Raw genomic sequence first — 12,384 nt, forward strand, 5'->3', positions numbered from 1 at the left:
TTATCAAAAACTTTCCACAACTTGTGCATGCATGTGCAACCATAAATCGGATTCTTCAAACCAAACCACAAATAAATGGATACATATCTTAAATTAAGAATTCATTTGATAATAAAAAATTTAGTGCAGGAACACCAATTAATGCATAAGAAGTGTATATGTGTATTTTTTTTTCTTTTTTTTTATAATATACAAGATAAAAATTCTACTTTAGTTTAATCTAAGTGTATATGTGTGTGAAACTTCCTCCTAGAGACTTAAATTCCGGCTTTTGTTTCTCACATCTCACAAGCACTTATGCTAATGAAGTGACAACCACACCATGGGTGCATGATGGTGGGTTCCATTTTTTTTTTTTTTTTTTCTTTTTCACATAGCTAAGCATAAGTAAATGCACAAAGCAATCCTTAGGAAAGAGATACTTAAGCTTCCTACAGCCCAGTGTTCATTACAATTTGAGTCACTTTATGAATAAAATCTTCACGCGTTATACTTTCTGGTTCTAGCCTAGCATTGAATTACAAGTCAAACTTAATAATAGATAAGTTATCACATCCATCAGACAAAGTCAACCACCATCTTTCATGAGGGTGGATCCTATTTGTGGAAGACAAACTCTAAAAATAAATTTAACCACTTTTCACTCTTTTTACGGGGATATTTTCCACATGACAATTCAACTTTCACATCACTTTTCTTTAAAATAAAAAATAAAAAAGAAAGAAAGAAAAGAAAAAGAATTTGTTAACCTACTATAGTAAAATATACTAATTATTTATCTTCACCCTTTCAAAATGCATCAATTTTATTGGTTCTAATTTGAACCCACTATAAACATATTTTTCTCTGCTCTCGTCTCTCTAACCTAGCTTAGAGCGGCGAGACTGTAGAACTCTTTATCCTCCGTTAGGAGTGATAATTCTTTCCCTCTATCAACACCGTTGATAGTAGGGCTAGTGGTCTCTTTCTTTCTTGGGGTGGGAAACAGCAATCTTTTCTTTCCTTCGCTCTGTTTTAACTGTCTGGTATTTTTGTCATGGAGGAAATTCTGAACGACTGGAAACGCTTCTCCCTTTTGGAGGAAGAAGACAGTAAAGTTACGCTGGATGACGAAAACAACGATGCCAAAGAGGTAATACTAGCAGGGAAGTTTATGACAAGAAGGGTGTTGAGCATCGAAGCGGTTGGAAGAACTCTCAAGCCGTTGTGGAAAACAAAAAACGGCTTTGAAATCCGAGACGTGGGAAATCATGTATTGCTCTTTGTGTTTGACAATGAGGAAGAGGCTGAAAGGGTTTTAGCTGCTGAACCGTGGACTTATGATAAACATCTAATCATCCTATCTCGCTATGACGGGTCCTGCTCTGTCCAGAAAATCAGATTTCATACAGTCAAATTCTGGGTTCAACTCCACGGTCTTCCAGTGAACAAACTCAATGAGAGGACAGCCTATGGGATTGGGAGAAGTATTGGGGAAGTTTCAAGAGCCTCACAATCCGATGAGATAATTGGTGGTAATTTTTTAAGAATCAGGGTAGGCATTAATGCTACGAGACCCCTGAGCAGGGGACGTAAAGTTCTTATTGGCAATGGGAAAGAAGTGTGGGTGAGTTTCAAGTATGAGAAGATGCCAAATTTCTGTTATTGGTGTGGGATGGTGTCCCACGATGCAAAGGAATGTAAAGTATGGCTTTCAAGCAAGGGTTCGCTGTCTCTGGATCAGCAGGAATATGGTTCATGGCTTCGAGCCGATCCCTTTTCAGTGGGGAAGAAGTCTTTTATGTTTGTACCGGGCACAGGAGGTGATTTTGGTGGGGAAGATACAAATGTTAGGACTGGACGGGAAACTGAAGAGAGGATACAAGGGGCGGCGCCGCCGCAAGAAGCTGGCACAAACAGGGTTGACATCGCATCTTCTGAAGGTAATCTAAATTCAGTAAGCCCGGGTATTACGGCTACATTCACTCAAACCTCCCATGCAGGTAAAATTCTGGATTGCCCTGAATCTCTTCCTAATGTGGTGCCTTTAAATGTTCACACTGATATGGTTGATTTTGAAGCCCAAATCCAGGAGATTGATATGGAACTAAATAAATATGATAATAATGGTACCTGTACTGCTAACTCGGGTTTTATGGCTGAGTTGTCCCCTAGCTTGTCTAATTATTCTGTCCAGGAACATGCACACGACAAGTCCTCTCATGTAACCCATAATGTTACACATGATTCCAGCAATGAGCCACGTGACTCTGAGGGCAGCCAATTAGGCTTGAGAACCTAGAAACGTTTGGCACGTCTAAAACAAACTTCTGAAGAACACATGCATGTACCAATCTTAGGGAAAAGGCCTATTATACTGGAGGGGGATGATGAGACTAATCAAGCTAGTAAGAAGCTGCAGATTTCCAATGAAGAACACAATTTATTGGCGGAGGCTGCTGAGCAGTCCCGCCAGCACCAATGAGTTTCCTAGCGTGGAACTGTCGTGGGCTTGGGAACCCATGTACAGTTCGAGAGCTTGGTGAAATAATCCGCGCAAAAGATCCCTCTGTCGTGTTCTTAGCCGAAACATGGGCAGATGAAGCAAGGCTAAAAGAAATCAAAAGAAATTTAAATTTCGAAAATTTGCATTTTGTGGAAAGAATAAATAGAGCTGGCGGTTTGGCTCTGCTGTGGAAGGATTCTGTGGATTTACATGTTGAAATGTCATCAAAGAATCACATTGATGCAGTTGTGAATAAAGGGAAAGATGAAGCTTGGAGGATTACTGGATTTTATGGTGAGCCAATGACACACAGAAGAATGGAGTCTTGGAACCTACTTCGAGAACTCAACTCTCGAATGCAACTTCCTTGGCTCTGTTTTGGTGACTTCAATGAAATAACTCGACAATCTGAGAAATTGGGGGGCAGTGTTAGAAGTCAAGCACAGATGCAATTGTTCAGAGATGCCATTGATGAATGTGGTTTTATGGATCTCGGATTTACTGGATCTCAATTTACTTGGAAGAAGCACTTCAATGATGGTCATTCGGTATGGGAACGGTTAGATCGGGGGATGGCTAATAGTGAATGGATGTTGAGATTTGCTGGGACCATAGTCCACCACTTACCATCTTTTTATTCGGATCATTGTCCAATCTGGATTGTGCCAAAAACATTGATCTCTCCGAGTGCATCCAAACCTTTTCGGTTCGAGGAGATGTGGCTATCAGAGAAAGGTTGCACGGATACTATTCAAGCAGTTTGGGCTGTGAGTGATTCAGCCGAACCGGGTACTAGAGTGATCAAAAAGATAGAGAAATGTGGGGTTGAATTGAAGAAATGGAGTTTGAAAAGCTTTGGCAATGTGAGAAAAGAGTTGGAAAAAAAGAAGAAGGAAATTGTGCAGGCCGAGAGAGAAGCAATGAGAACTGGGCAGAATTTTCGGGTTAGAGAGCTTATGCTTGAACTCAACATACTCATGGATAAGGAGGCTCGGATGTGGATGCAAAGGTCCAAGGTACAATGGGCTAAATATGGAGATAAGAACTCGAGATATTTCCATGCAAGAGCCACACAAAGACTTCGTAAAAACTCCATCTCCTCCCTCAAGAAAGCTGATGGCACGTGGTGTAGTAACCAAGAGGAAGTAGCAGACACAATTGTGGCTTATTACCAAAACATGTTTACGTCAGCAAGTCCCACAAATTTGGAGAATATCACCCAACACATACATCCCATTATAAATGATGAGATGAATGCAAGTCTAGTGGCTGACTTTGAAGCTCTGGAAGTACAGGAAGCAATTAAGCAAATGGCACCCTTAAAAGCTCCCGGCCCGGATGGTATGCCTCCTATCTTTTATCAAAACTATTGGGACTTATTGGGTGAGGAGGTCACATCCTCTGTGCTTTATTTTCTTAATACTGCATCTTTGCCTGCTAACCTTAACCACACTTTTATTACTCTCATTCCTAAGGTTAAAAATCCGGAATTTGTATCTGAATTTCGGCCCATTAGCCTTTGTAATGTATTGTATAAAATTTTTTCAAAGGTTCTAGCAAATAGGCTCAAAAAAATTCTACCAAATATTATCACTGAAAATCAGAGTGCTTTCACTAAGAGCCGGCTTATTTCTGATAACATTTTGGTGGCTTTTGAGTCTTTACATAGCATGCAGAGACACACAGGGAAAGACAATTACATGGCCATAAAGCTTGACATGAGTAAAGCTTACGATAGGGTGGAGTGGGTCTATTTAGAAGCAGTGATGAGAAGAATGGGGTTTGATGAAAGATGGGTTAGACTGATGATGACCTGCATTACTACTATATCCTATTCCATCCTGATCAATGGCGAGCCTAAAGGCATGATAGTGCCTACCCGAGGTATCAGACAGGGTGACCCACTATCTCCCTTTTTGTTCCTATTGTGCACTGAAGGATTGAATGGTTTGATCTCCCAAGCGGCTAATTGTGGAGACATCAAGGGTTATGCTTTATGCAGAAATAGCCCGAGATTAACTCATCTTCTATTTGCAGATGATAGTCTCCTCTTTTGCAGAGCCACTGAGCAGGAATGTAATAATATTCTGGAGGTTCTAGATGTGTATGGGAGGGGTTCCGGTCAACAAATTAACCGGAATAAGACTACAATCTTCTTTAGTAAGCTTACTTCTGAAGACACAAGAGAGCACATAAAGCAAGCATTAGGGGTGTCGGAGATCAAGCAGTATGAGAAATATCTCGGCCTACCATCCTTTGTGGGGAGAAGGAAAAAAGCTAGTTTCAACTTTATTAAGGAGAAGGTATGGAGGAAATTACAGGGGTGGGAGGAAAAATTGCTTTCACAGGCCGGGAGAGAGATATTGATTAAAGCAGTAGTGCAAGCAATACCCACTTACACCATGAGTTGCTTCAAACTCCCCCTAGGCCTTTGCAATGAATTGGAAAGCTTAATCAGAAAATTTTGGTGGGGTCAGCGAGGAGACAGGCGTAAGATTCATTGGGTTAAATGGGAAACTCTTATTCAACCCAAGGCTACAGGGGGTATGGGGTTTAAAGATTTGGCTCTTTTTAATGATGCGTTATTAGCCAAACAAGCATGGCGACTCCTTCACAATAAGGATACACTTTTGCATAAAGTTTTCAAAAGTAAATTTTTTCCTACTTGCTCATTCATGGAAGCTCCCGATAATTCTAGTGGCTATTATGCTTGGAGTAGTATCTTAAAGGGTAGGGAAGTGCTATGGAGAGGGGCTCGATGGAGAGTGGGTTCCGGGGAAACCATTAAGGTCTGGGATTATCCGTGGCTACCTAGCTTAGAGCATCCACGAATATTATCCCCAGTCATAGATGGTTTGCAAGATGCAACGGTGGATTGTCTCATTAGCCCCACATCTAGGAGCTGGGATAGGGATGCATTGTTCGGCTATTTTGCTCCCATGGAAGCTGATTTGATCCTTAAAATCCCACTCAGCCCAACCAAAGTTGAAGATAAGCTCATTTGGCCTCATGTTCCCAACGGTGTCTACTCTGTGAAGTTTGGTTACAGGTTCCTCATCAAAGACAAAGCTGGCCCAATGCCATATCATTCCTCACAAGATGTGGTCCCAAGTATTTGGAGTCGGATATGGAAGCTTTCAGTTCCAAACAAAGTCAAAAATTTCCTGTGGAAGGCTTGCAAGGAAGCTCTGCCAGTCAAGAAAAATCTGGTCCGGAGAAGGGTCCTTGAGGAAGACGTGTGCTGCCATTGTAAGCGGGAAGCTGAGGACGGTTTCCATGCTCTGTGGGACTGTTCTGAGCTTTCAGCAATTTGGGAAACTAACGTTATGTGGCTATTTTGCAGGTCTAAGAAGTTTTCAAATTTTTTTGAGCTTGCAAGATTCGTGCTGGAGAATGACAAAAAACCAGAACTGTTTGCGACGATCACGTGGACGATCTGGTCTCGCCGGAACCAACTTCGAACCAGCAATAAGCCATTCCCGTTAGCCCAGATCATACCAGCAGCAGAGCAAATGCTTCAAGATTTCAACGCAGTGCAGCCAGTTGCTCCAGTATCGGTTCCAGCTCCTCAACAGCCTCAGCCAAAGTGGGAGCCACCCCCTCCGTCGCTCCTGAAGATTAATTTTGATGGTGCAGTCTTCAAAGAGACAGAGGAGGCTGGGTTAGGAGTGGTTGTCCGGGACTCACAAGGCCAGGTGCTTGCATCATTAGCGGAAAAGATCAAGCTCCCATCATCCTCTGACGAAGTCGAAGCTCTTGCAGCTGTCCGGGCTATTAGCCTTGCTATGGACCTCAATCTACCCTCTTTTATTGTCGAGGGAGACTCGGAGGTGGTTATTTCAGCCTTAAGAAGTAAAGAGGAGTCTCTATCTTCTTTTGGTCACTTAATTTCTTCTATTAAGCATTATTTAGTTTCTTGTAATTGCGTTTCTTTTTTTCACATTCGTAGGTCAGGAAACTCAGTTGCTCATTTTTTAGCAAAACATGCAAAAACTATTGATGGTGTTTCTGTGTGGATGGAGGATGTTCCACCACAAGTTGCTGATGTTCTTTTAGCCGATTTTGGCTGATTTTAGTTTATAAAAATTTGAAGCCAGATTCTCAAAAAAAAAAAAAAAAAAAAAATGCATCAATTTTGGAATTACAAAATTAACACTGTGCCTTATTTCAAACGGGGTCTTTGCATCCCTCAAAGGTCATTTTTAAGTTCTGTAATAGTACAAATTAATGGCTGCATGTAAGTGTAGTTAACAAGTTAACAATTAACCAATGCCTAATACCTAGTTTTTTTTTTTTTTTTTTTTTTTTTTTGAGAAAGATACCTATTATCTAGTTAATGACCAATAATGGAGTTTTGTAGTTTTGTGGTATATATTATTTGGTTTCCTTTATAAGGAGAACTAGAGTTTTAATGACTCATTATTTAATTTTTGTGTAATAATTGAATTATAAATAAAAATAATGGTCAAATTCATTAGAGCACTTGTCAAAACTAGTCAAGTTAAGTGTAATTTTATTATTATCATAAATAATGATTTTTTATTGTGGGGCCAAGGAACTTATGATCCGGCCCACGCTCTATTAGGGCCCGGGGCCCGTGCCGAGGAGGGTATTTGTCAAGGACGAATGGGGAAAGGCCGAAGTGTCGGGTGGAACAGCCGAGGATGACCCTGTCCTCGGCACTCCAGGACTTCAAGGGGAAGAGCAACGTCTCGATGATGGCTGCCCCCAAAAAGCCCCCTGAAGGAGATGCGAGTAGAATGGGACTCACGTGGGGGTACGGTGCGAAACTGGTTCAGGGTAAATACGTCACCTCCGCATTAAATGCACCTGCCAGCGTCCTAACCATATTAATGAGAAAAGACGCTTGGACAGGGTGACTTCGATCATCGCAACTAACAGAAAGTAAGGAGGGACAGCTGATGAGACGGGTACAGAAGTAGGCACCTGCCTGATCAACAAGTGGAGGGCTAAGATCAACCAAGAAGGGCTATATAATGTGATGCACCAAAAAAGGGGCTGGGAAAAATGGCCAAAAACCAGAGCCTCCCAGCCCGCCTCCAGGAAAAAGACTCCTAGAGCGAACACGATTTAATTTTGTATGAACACCACGAAAAACCACCGTCCGGTGACCAAGGTCTAGCCTTTCAAATCCACGCTCTATAAATGATATTGTTTGGCCCTTTTTACGTGCGAACCCAACATTATTATGGGTCGTTACAAATCGTTTCCTTACAATTGGCGCCGTCTGTGGGGAAGGCTTGTGTCTTGGCACAGGTAGTGGGTTGGGACAATCCCTCACATCATTTCCAACAACCGGATGTAGTGTTCTAGCGTAAAGTTTCACTAGGGGCTACGTTTCTTCATTAGGGGCTGCGCTTCGTAGCGTCAGCAGCCTGGATGGTTCTAGGGGCTCGACAGAGGAGCTAACCCCCCTAAACCAAGGTCTCACGCCATAGCCGAGGGGTTAATTCCCCAAACTACTTAAAAAATCAAGTTTTGGATAGGACCAAGGTATTGCATGGTCCTCGGACTCAAACCTATGGGGAAACCAACTACTTAAAAATCAAGTTTTGGATAGAACCAAGGTATTGCATGGTCCTCGGACTCAAACCTATGGGGAAACCAACTACTTAAAAAATCAAGTTTTGGACAGAACCAAGGTATTGCATGGTCCTCGGACTCAAACCTATGGGGAAACCAACTACTTAAAAATCAAGTTTTGGACAGAATCAAGGTATTGCATGGTCCTCGAACTCAAACCTATGGGGAAACCAACTACTTAAAAAATCAAGTTTTGGACAGAACCAAGGTATTGCATGGTCCTCGAAATCAAACCTATGGGGAAACCAACTACTTAAAAAATCAAGTTTTGGATAGAACCAAGGTATTGCATGGTCCTCGGACTCAAACCTATGGGGAAACCAACTACTTAAGAAATCAAGTTTTGGACAGAACCAAGGTATTGCATGATCCTCGGACTCAAACCTATGGGGAAACCAACTACTTAAAAATCAAGTTTTGGACAGCACCAAGGTATTGCATGGTCCTCAAAACCAAGGTATTGCATGGTCCTCGAACTCAAACCTATGGGGAAACCAACTACTTAAGAAATCAAGTTTTGGACAAAACCAAGGTATTGTATGATCCTCGGACTCAAACTTGTGGGGAAACCAACTACTTAAAAATTAAGTTTTGGACAGAACCAAGGTATTGCATGGTCCTCGGACTCAAACCTATGGGGAAACGAACTACTTAAAAAATTAAGTTTTGGACAGAACCAAGGTATTGCATGGTCCTCGGACTCAAACCTATGGGGAAACCAACTACTTAAGAAATCAAGTTTTGGACAGAACCAAGGTATTGCATGATCCTCAGACTCAAACCTGTGGGGAAACTAACTACTTAAAAATCAAGTTTTAGATAGAACCAAGGTATTGCATGGTCCACCAAGTTGGTCCTAATGGCACATATGACATTTCAAGTGGTGCCTATGTACCTGCTGAAATAGGTCCAGACACGAGTTCAATACCCTGTGGGTGCGGGCGTGCTACTATTCTGAAACAGGGTCCTAAACATGTTATATGTGCAACCATGCATACATGTTACGATAATTAGCTAAGAAATCATAAACAGTAGTAAGTATCGACGAGGGCAACTGACAAGTAACCAAAAGGAAAAAGGAAGAAAAGAATTTCATATATATGGTCAACAGGTTCAAATTACCAACAGAATACAAAGTCTTGTCAAAAAAAAAAAAAAAAAAAAAACTAGCTAATCATTAAACTAAAAACAAATACGAAGCCTAGCCGGGGTTTCTACTTCTTCAATTTTGCATCGGCCACATCCTGGGAAGGTGGAACAGGATCAGTTTCGATGCCCTGGAGGACAGTCCCTTCTGGGGAAGACTGAGCAGGATCGGTGTTGGTGCTCTTGGGGACCATAGCAAGGGGAATTGCCTGTAGGGGCTGGGCAAGTATGGCTGGCTCTTCGGCATTAGGCATCTGAGTGCCAACCACGGGCTCAGCAACCTCTTTGGGTACCTCGGGATCCGTACGCTGAGATGCTTCTATCACATCCTGAAGCTCTCCCTCTTTGAGCGGCTTGCCAGGAGAGGCACCGACCTGTACGGTTTCCGACTGAGTGACCCCTTCCTCGTGTTGGTCGCTCACAGCCTTGGAGCTGGTGGAGGTGGCCTCACGGATGGCTATAGGGTAGAATATGTTCTCCGCTTTCCACAAATCGGACGAAGCATCCACCCCAACTCGCTTCAAGGCCTCTTCCCAAACCTAGGAGCAGTAAAGCCTGCATACTCCAGGAATTTGGGCTTTGAGGGAGGCTTGGGTGTCAGCTACCCTCACGTTGTAACCCTCATCCTTGGTCGTTTCCTTGGCAGCCTCAGCCTCGTTTCTGGCAAACTTGGCCTCCTGCTTGGCCCTCATGGCTTCGTCGCGGGCATACTCCGCCACACCTTTGTCATTCTCTGCCGTGATCAGTCTTTTATTTAAATCATTGATCAGCTCCTTGGCTATTTGCAACTGATCCTCAGCTTCTAGCAGACGTTTTGTTTGGTCCTCAGCCTGTTTTTGGGCACTAGCTAAACCTGCCGAGGCGCTATCCCTATCTCGGATAGCCTCTGTTAGGGCAGTCTTGGCCTTGGCGAGGTCGTCCTCGGAAGCTTTGAGAGTCCGCGTGGCCTCTAAGCGCTTGGAGCGTTCATTCTCAACCGCCTTACTCTACTTGTTCACCTCTTCCTCCATCCTATAGGTGGCATGGAGAACCTGTCAAAGGAGATAAATACATCGTGAATGACGGACCGGGAGTGAGAGTTAATAAAGTTTTAGGTTTCAAGAGCCTTACCATGCCCAAATACCTCTTCGTACTGAGGAAAACCTCCTGCATCCTTATTTTCTTCAGCCCATCCACATCGGTGGGAAGTAGAATGGTTCTCCCTAGTGCGTCTGCCACGTAACCACCCTCGCCATCTCCAAGGTCCCTCATGGACGCAGTTTCCAACAGTGGCCCCCCGTGAAGCATTGGGGCAGGAAGCCAGGCACTTGGCAAGGATTGGGCCTCGATCCCCTTTCCCTTGCCTTGGGAAGATTGGGCTTCAGTCTCTTTATCCTTGCTTTGGTGCCCAATCTTCAATTGTTTCGCACGCAGGGCTTCCTCCCTCTCCTTAAAAGGTTGGGATTTTCCCCCATCCATGGTTTCCTTGCCCTTGGGGCTCCTCTTTCTCTTTAAATCAGTGCTTTCCGGCCGAGGAGGCAGAGCTGGTTAGGAAGGAGCAGGAAGTTTGGGGCGGGGGGATTGTGGCTGTGAGTTTGTGGAGGATGACCTAGTCTGGATAGTCTGGGGCTGAGGTGATGGGGACAGAGCATTAGATTGCGGCGTTCCCTGCGCACCCTTCCCTGGTTGACCCTCGAGGAGTTCGAATAAGCTGGTCGGGGGCTTTCTCTTGAGTCCCATCTCGACTTGAGAAGATGTGCCTACTGATGACAATTCCGCCTCGGACAAGGCTGGGTCACCTATATCACCAAAATGAGCATCGGATTGGTTGGCTAGGTCAAATACCCCAAACCCTTCCTCGGGCTGATCTAACTCGCCTTCGTCCTCCGCTACTTGATGAGATGAGGAGAGGTCCACCAGTGGGATGCTCTCTGGGACAGATGATACTTCGGAGATTAAAAATCCTGACTCGACCACGGTAATTTTTGGAAGCCGAGGACGGCTGGCGCTGATCAAGTGCCTAGGGTCGGCGAATGACTTCTGAATGGGAGTGTACCCTAATATTTTGTGAGCGGCTCGGACTTGACCATCTTCGTCATTTACGAAAACTGCCGCTTGTAGAACAGTCTCCAAGTCCACCCGGTTAACTAAGTGAAAATGCCGTTGATAAGCGTGTGGATCTACAAAAGAAAAACACATATGCATGGTTAGTTACCGAACCACATCAGATTAGAATGGCCCAAAGGGTCGGCACCCTTCCATTCCCTATACCCCACCTGGTTCTCCTTCTACTATGGGGCACAGATTGCCATCATGCCATTCATCGGAAACGATAAGGAAATCTTTGTTTAATCCCTTGTTGGAATCAGGGAGGCATTGAATTAGTCGAACCCTTTCGTCTCTCGTCTTCATATAGTAGGATTTCCCCTTCAAATTTTGGAGATTATAGCACCAATTCACGTCATGGTGGGTCAGTCTTAGCCCCATCTTTTCGTTTAAAGCATCCACGCAACCCAGAATCCTAAACATGTTGCTGGTGTACTAGGTGGGGGCTAATCGGAAGTGCCTGAGGTAACCCCTCGTTACTGGCCCCATAGGGATTCTCATACCCCCCTCTACAAAGGCGAGGACGGGAATTACTACCTCGCCCGTTTCCCTCTTATAGTACCACTCCCCCATCTTACAATGCCTCAGACTTACGTTGGGAGGAATCCTGTAATTGGCGATGAACGTTTTCATCACCTCTTCAGTATCGACTAATTTCCTCAGTCTCGATTTAGCCATCTCTATGATTTACTAAACAAACTCAACCAGCGACGGGAGAAGAAAGGGAACCAGAGAAAAATAAACCCAGAAAAGAAAAAGCACGAGTTAATGGAGGCAGGGAACTTACATAGAAGAGGAAAGAGGCTTCGGACAGGCTTTTTGTGCTGGAGATAGACTTGAGTTTAGACGAAAGTTCAGATGAACCCAGGGTATACGTGCCAGAACTCTTAAGTGCAAAACTGAAGAGACGGATTCGTTCCAAAAAATCATTTATACTTCCTAGGGTAACTACACAAATTTTCCCGCCCATAAAGACCAAGGAATCACCACCGTTTGATCTTCATCATGCCGTAGAACGTGGGAAACACAGAGCCGCCCGTATTTAATGAGGCCACGTTTCACCT

The 12,384-nt window shown here is 43.8% G+C and overlaps 1 protein-coding gene across 1 annotated transcript; it reads left to right on the forward strand.

Moving 5' to 3' along the window:
• The first annotated feature begins 1,036 nt into the window (after nucleotides 1-1,036).
• LOC115990093 lies at nucleotides 1,037-2,281 on the forward strand. Its single transcript, XM_031113957.1, has one exon. It carries the CDS (start codon nucleotides 1,037-1,039, stop codon nucleotides 2,279-2,281), a length of 1,245 nt encoding a protein of 414 aa, XP_030969817.1.
• The last annotated feature ends 10,103 nt before the right edge of the window (nucleotides 2,282-12,384 follow it).

The sequence above is a fragment of the Quercus lobata genome, chromosome 5 (assembly GCF_001633185.2).
Source record: "Quercus lobata isolate SW786 chromosome 5, ValleyOak3.0 Primary Assembly, whole genome shotgun sequence".
NCBI lineage: Eukaryota > Viridiplantae > Streptophyta > Magnoliopsida > Fagales > Fagaceae > Quercus > Quercus lobata.